This window comes from Ictalurus furcatus, chromosome 25 (genome assembly GCF_023375685.1).
Source record: "Ictalurus furcatus strain D&B chromosome 25, Billie_1.0, whole genome shotgun sequence".
Classification (NCBI taxonomy): Eukaryota; Metazoa; Chordata; class Actinopteri; order Siluriformes; family Ictaluridae; genus Ictalurus; species Ictalurus furcatus.
In genome coordinates, this window is record NC_071279.1 from 16,707,617 (window position 1) to 16,715,077 (window position 7,461).

Here is a 7,461-nt window from a genome sequence, read left to right on the forward strand (position 1 = left end):
GCACTTAATGTCTGCACGGCCCCGTGTTTAGAGACGTTTATTGCTTGAGTTTCTTTTCGTTTTCTCTGAGAACACTGAGGAAGACGAGCTCGGTTTTAGCCACTCCATTAAGAAGGAAAGAGAAGCTCTGTTCAGGAACTGTTGCTTGTCCTTCATCACTCCAGTCCAAAGTGATATTAATCTACACCTTTCCGCTCACTTCGACTATCGATGCAAACTCAAGGGCACTTTAAACGCTTTAATGATGATGAATAGCTGCACTCATTTTCTGTCTAATCAACGTGATATGAGGTGAGGAGGAGATGGACAGCGTTCTGTAACTCCTAATAACCGGATGCTCTGCTATTACACATGCTCTTATATTAACTACATATCATCTTTTCTGTGTAGCAGGACTCCACAACCTATACTGCAATATCAACCATTGCTTCATGGAAAAATTTCTGGTCATTTAGTCGATTATTTAGTTCATTTGAGTATTTAGACTAATCCCAGAGGTTCACGATAAGTATAGGAACATTTTGGCATTTCTGTGATCCATAAAAAAAAAAGAGAAAATAAATATAAATTACAGACGCATCAATACAATGACATTACATAATCATTCAGCTCCAATAACTCCTGGAACACCGGGCACAAGATACACACACACACACACAAATACACATACACTCACACATACACACACATTTTGTATTGTGATGTTTTCACTGTTTATTGTTTATTTATTTTTATTAGAATTTTTTAAAAAGGGGGACATTTATGTTTAGGTCTAATATTTTGCCTATTGTTGTCCTACAGGTCCGATAAAACGATCAAACAAAAATTCAGAAAGAATTTTTTTAATATTAATTCTTGGTCAGTGTAATAATCTATCAGTGATAATCTAGGCCGGTATATATACATTGTTGTTTAACTGTGACATATGATAGGTTCATCTTTTTTTTTTCTCCTAATATGTTCCGAATCACACCATCCGTTTACATAACAGAAATATACTTCCTTTAAAAATTTGTCTCTATAGACATTTTATTAGAAAGCCCGTGTGGCGTATTACATATTTGATCTGTCTTTAATATACAAATGTGTTTTCCCCCCTTTTTATTTCATTGTTTACGTAATCAAGGACGTACTACCTAGCTATATCCACTGCTGAAGATCTATTTTACTTTAACTGCCACACATCACAGGTTCGTCTGCCTTTCTCCTCAATATAGCCTCCTGAAAGTCTAATTCCAATCCGTATCATTCCAGCGTGATATTTTTGTCCATACTTCACTGTGCATTGCATGTAAATCTCATGCGTATATTAGAAATGTACTGGATATTATGCCATACGGTTTAAAGCAAGAAAACGGTGAATATCCATGGCAATGGGAAATATCTGACTACACGCTGATTTATGTGGCAGCAGTAAATGTAAAGCCCATATAGAGAGTGATAATAAACGGGTCATGATTTAGTCAGTTGTTTTGTGTTTTCTGAAAGCTGGAGTCACTTTATTAATACAGCAGGTCCTTGACGTCGAGCCTTTATGTACACGGGTAATAACATACACGGGGAAGGTCACTATGAAAAGGCGAAGGTTCGCAATGTTGTATGGAATCATTCTTCTATAAAAGTCCGGCTCAGATGCTAAAGGCATTACAAAAAAAATAAAATAAAATAATTTAAAAATAGAAAAGTCTCCACGCTTGTTTAAATGCACTGATTTTTTTTTTTTTTTTTTCGTACAATATTTCACAATTTTCAAATAAGTACTTTGGGAGCATTTAGAGCAGCGTGCATGCACTTCTGTTTGTTTGTTTGTTTGTTTGTTTGTTTGTTTTGAACTAAGCTGCATGTAGGACACAGTTCCACTCGGTTAGCATGAAGACAGACGGTACAGATAAAGCAGAGAAACACTGAACTCTCCTCAGCAAGGAAACATACTGTACAAGGTAATATATTAATATGTTCAAATTCACCACTGGGACTCGTCACACTGGTCACATGGGCTGTGTTTACACGCAGAGACGTATCCGGACTCACGCCGATCTCCAGACGCCGAAATATTTATTTATTTATTTATTTATTTATTTATTATATTTACCCTAAATTTACTAGTAATCCGAATCACCTCTGTGGACAGAAGGATAGATCTTCTTTATTTAGGTAAGAAAGCCAGTTTTGCATCATCCTTGCTTCCTAATTGTTTAAAATCTTAGATATATATATATATATATATATATATATATATATATATATATATATATATATATATATAAGCAATAGTTTATATTTTAAAAAATCTCATTTTTCTTTGAAATGAATGAAATTCTCACACGTACAGCCCTCACTCTCATAACTTTGCACGCACCCGAGTTTCTGAACTCTACCGTAGGCGTGAAAGTTCGTTTAAGAGTCTGATACGATCGATCTGGTTCAACCAGATAGAAATCTCACTTCTGTGACATTCTCGTTGTAAAATAAATCGATTTAAAACGTTTGCTGGTTTGATCTGTAACGCGTTCTATTAAAACGGACGTATTTCAACGTACGTCTACGGCCGGAAGTGACAGTCATAATCTATCGAGCCCTATCCGGTTTAGGCGAAGTAAATAAATAAATAAATAGACAGATAGATAGATAGATAAATAAATAAAATAAACAAAAACGCGGAAGCTAACACAGCTTTGTGTCGTTTGTTTGTGCGCATTGATTTTTGGTCTTTGATTTACATTAAACACAGTACGGTGAGGTCCAGAATCTGGCAGCGCGCGTGAAACTGCATCTGTTTAGCGTTCCTTTTACGATTTATAACGGTATTTTTCATTACCAACGATATTACTGGCAACGTCTGGAGGGGAGTCTTACAGAAGTATTTACACGCACTTCGGAATTTCGTAGTGTACTCAGTGGTACATCCTCCTTTTTTGCTTTAACGACAGACGCGGACGTGGACGCGGCCGATCCGTGGAAGGGGCGTGTCGTCTGAACACGTGCGCCAACAGAAAGGGAAAATCGTATCTTTATCACAAATTCGATCGATATCACAAATTCGCTTACGTTTCTATTTAAATCGCGACCTAGAAACAAGTCACTACTCAAGATATCGAACATTTCCTTTCCTTGTATTAAAATTCTCAAAGTGTGAAAAAATCCCCCGGATTTGTAACGCGTTCTCAGATTTTTAGAATGTTATAACGTGTGATATATTTCATCTATAGCATATTATATATGAAATATACAATGTTGTAATATTTCAAAAGGCAAACTGGCACAAATAATGAACTTTACAGAGACAAATCGGAATAAACGTAGATAGTTGAGTGCTTTAATGTCATTCTAGCTATATATAAGTATATAGCAGAATGAAATAGCGCCGCTCCAAGGCCTTGGTGGATATAAAATCGACACAGTTTGATGTAAATTCTTTTTATATTTGGAAATTCTTGGGCTGCGTGTAAACGTAGCTACTGAGCCAGTGATGACTGAAATCCGAACAGCAGATTTTTGGCAGTGTGTTCACAGCAATGAGCCGACTTCACATTCAGATACATGTAGGATATATACAGCAACACTGAAACAGTCTGTATGTGTGTGTGTGTGTGTGTGTGTCCATTTGCTGGCACTTCCTCACGTGTCTCTTCTCCTTGTTTATCCTTAACTCACAAACCACTTGGTTGCACGTGGGTGTGTTCGAAAAAACACTCCTTTTTTTTTTTTTTTTTTTTTTTTACAAAATGAAATAAAATAATAAACAAAAAATCCCAGGTGGAGAACTGGCGCAGAGCGACGCTGCGATTGTGTGTCCGCTGAGCTCCGAGCCAGTTGTCGATGACAGCTGTCGAGAGCAATATAGATAGAGTCAAGTGGCTTCAAATAGCCTCCGGTCTCTTCTGTAATATACGACAGAGAATGCTGCTCTCTCATCGGAGTCTCTCGTTTCTAATTAAAAAAAAAAAAAAAAAAAAAAAGAAAAAAAAAGTTGAAATAAGACCCTGTCCTGTCTTCGACACTGGCCGTGGTCCCTGTTGTTAAGGACGTTCTGAAACACTTCTGTTGTTCCGGTTCTCACGCATCCCAGAATGAAGCGCTTGTTCTACTTTTTTATTTATTTATTTTGTTTATTATTTCTCTTGGAAGTGCGTCTGCTTTGGAGAGAACAGCTGCCGGTCACACCACCAGCGTGTATTTCTGGAAGGCCGTTCCTCCAGCGAGACTCGCCTCTGTCTCTCTCTCTGTTTCTCCGCTCTGGAAGGGGCTTCCAGAGCCTTGGGGTTTATCCACTGTGGTGCTATTTCAGCTCAGGATGACCCCACTGCAGAGCGTGTAGCGCCGAGCTGCAAGTGAGATCACAATCTGTTACAGGGAAGAAGAAGAAGAAGAAGAAGAAAAAAAAAAAGACAAGCCTGCTCTGGCCTAAGCGCAAGGCACAGAAAGACAGAGATCAGCCGAGGCTGGAGCGGGCAGGCAGGCAGGCAGGCAGGCAGGCAGGCAGGCAGGCAGGCCACTAAAACCAATACAAGTCCTTGCTTTTATCCTGGTTTTGCAGACCTGAGAGAAAAAGTAAGACAAGAAGAGAGAGAGAAAAAAAGGAGAATAAGAAAAGTGGAGAAGGAAGAGGGAAACAAACAAGCGTGCTGAAGCAAGAAAGTGTGAAAACGAAGGCGTAGAAGGTCGAAAAAGATCATTCATAGACTTTTTTTCGCTCTCTCTCTCTCTCTCAGAAACAAGCATTGTCAAATAACACAAAAGACCCGGCCTGGCCGTCTGAAGGAATATAAAAAAACGTAGTATTCGTAATAAATACCTCACCGTCTGTGAGGGAAAAAAATAAAGCATGCAAATCTAAACCCGTATCCGGATTTTAAAAGCGGATTTGTGCAAGGTCTATACGTTTATATATCTGTGCAATATTATTTGAACCCTTTCGCCATTGTTTTACCTGCTGCGAAAATGATCATGAGAATACGAAACATGCATTTCTTCATATACCGTACATTCGGCGCGCTGGGCTTCGGCTAGACCGTCTGTGTTTGTATAGTTTTGTCTCGGAAACATCTGCGACACATGTGACGTACGGCGCAAGGAACGCAGGGTCTCGAGTCTCAAGAGGTTGAAGGAATCATCTCTATTCATCACGTCGATAATGCACATGCGGTAAGCATGGACGAAAATGAACAACGATTCCCCCGTACTCCAAATCTCCGGAAAAAATGCAAGACTAAGAGCTGTTTGAATACTACATCTTTATACGCAGTATAAATTTCCTTAATATGCATAGTACACACTCACATTCAATCGTTAGTGACGTCAGTACTACGTCAGTACAGCGTATAATGGTGTAACATCTCGAAAACAAAACCTCTACAAAAATCAGCACGAGGATGGACACGGTTTCATTCACATATGCGATTTTTATTTATTGGATTGTTTTATGTAGAGCTCTTTTAATGGATTTCTAAATGACGCTTTAATCCTGGGTCCATCTAGAGATGGGACTACTTTTTCAGAAGGAAGAGTTTGTGTTAGTGCAGTCGGATGGCCTCGATGGCGCAGGGATACCACAAAACCTCCGGAAAGTTTTACTGTATCGTGTTAGCGCTGGAAAGTTCAATAACATGCCGTGAGACTTCATCTCTGATCTTAAACCGATCTTGTTTTGGGTCTGACGGCAGAATTTTTTTGGTTTGTTGTATTTTTAGTATATCGTAGCGTATTTTAAACAACCGCCCTTATGCATGAGTTTGTAAACATGGCGAAAGTCTTCTTCACAGAAGCAGTAAATGGAGATTAGGTTGAAAAACTTTAAAACACTGCGATAGGACAGGAAGGATAGATCTTATGATTTAAGCGTTCGGTTAGGTTCGTTCATTTTTTTTTGCGTCATATTTACAGAGAACGGTGGTTTAATACTCTCAAGTTAAAATGGCGTGAAGATGAGCTCTATAACGTAATGTCAAATATTCGCAAATGTGCTATGCTATGAAAGAAGTTCATTCATCAAAGGAAATCATTTTGAAATGTTTTTTTCCTGAGAGTCTGTGAGTCGTTTCTTACCTGCGTCCACGTTCAGGCTGAGGCTCTGTCCCATATCGGATCCCGTCCCAGTGAACGCTCCGGTCCACGCCGAGCTGGCTGGATCGCTCTTGCTGATGTCACAAGACGAGGGTCCGGGAGCGGGCACCATGGCCGGGGGCAGTCTGTGCGGCCGCACCGAGGGCACTAGGAGAGAGCTGTACCGCGGGTCGAAGTGCGTCCCGTACACGTCGTGCACCGACGGCCGAGGATACGCCGAGCTCTGAGCGCTGATGGGGCCGCCGAGTGGGTACGGATGATGGTGGTGGTGGTGTGTCGGGTGCCAGGATTCCGGCGTTGCCTGGTGGAGGTGGCTGTGTAACGAGGTGCTGGAGTACGGGTCAGCAGGGAAGGGCAGGTCGGTGTGGGACGCACCCAGAGCACTGCTTAAAGACGACGTGACTGAGGGCTGGTACGTGCTGTTCCAGAAGGACGGAGGGAAACTGCGCTGGCTCATTGGGAACGATCCGTCTGGAGGAAGTGAGACGGACGGCATTCAAATTAATATGTGTTTTATTCATTTATGATAATATTGTTAATTACGAATGATGAGAATAAAGACAAAATGATGACGATCATGATGATGCATAGATAAAAAGTTTCATAAAAAACTCTGTCGGGTCAAAAATTCAGTACGTTACAAACACTAAGCGTGTGGCTGTTTTTTATTTTTATTTTTGTTTTGTGGACTGAAGCGCTATTTTGGGCCTCATTAATCATAAATCAGTGTTCTGCTGAACTAAAATGAAAACGTGATCGACTGCAGTAAAGCTACATTACCTGTATAATTTCAACTCATAATAACGTCATTATCATGCACAAGAATTCGGATTATCTCAGCTTTCAGCTATTATCGTGCAGCGTTCGCGTACAGTGACATTATCTATTTATCCCCCCCCCCCCGCCCCGAAAACTCTCCTCAGTCAAGGAAAATATTCCTGAGCGTTATTCCACAGTTACTTCACCGCATGGACGTCATTGCACACCTTTCCAGGACGCGGCCCCTCGTGCGCTTTTGTTGCCGCTGGATGAAGCAGCGCCGTAGCTGGTGGTTTGGCTCAGGGCACGGCTGAAGTGTTCGTCCACCACTGAACTGATGTCTCCCTGGAAGTAGGTGAAGAGGACGCATCGTGAGCTGATGTACTCGGCCTCGGGCGGCTGCTCCTTCTCGGGCACGCAGTCCTCCTCCTTTATAGTGGGCGCGGGATGGCTGGAGAACGAGTTCCCTCCGCTTACGGGTTCTTCTTGCATTTTGGAATAGAAAGCCAATTTCTGAAACAACACAAACGTTACCACTTAATATTATTCTTATTCATATTTCTATTATAAAATCCGCTCGGATACGAGTTCTTTACATTCGTAACACGTTAAAATGAATAACTTTAAAAGCATTATAAC

The 7,461-nt window shown here is 40.7% G+C and overlaps 1 protein-coding gene across 2 annotated transcripts in view; it reads right to left on the minus strand.

The window, feature by feature from the left end:
* Positions 1–3,432: 3,432 nt before the first annotated feature.
* Positions 3,433–7,461, minus strand: part of vgll2a (vestigial-like family member 2a) — a 6,012-nt gene continuing 1,983 nt past the window's right edge. Inside the window, exons 2-4 of one of the 2 annotated variants that reach the window (XM_053614845.1) lie at positions 7,050–7,335; positions 6,046–6,534; positions 3,433–4,539 (exon numbers count right to left, since the gene is read on the minus strand). In XM_053614845.1, coding sequence (XP_053470820.1) covers positions 4,496–4,539; positions 6,046–6,534; positions 7,050–7,335 — 819 coding nt within the window. In that variant the 3' untranslated portion in view covers positions 3,433–4,495. Of the gene's footprint in view, positions 4,540–5,911; positions 6,535–7,049; positions 7,336–7,461 lie in introns of those variants that run through there. The other variant, XM_053614844.1, reaches the window with a different exon arrangement.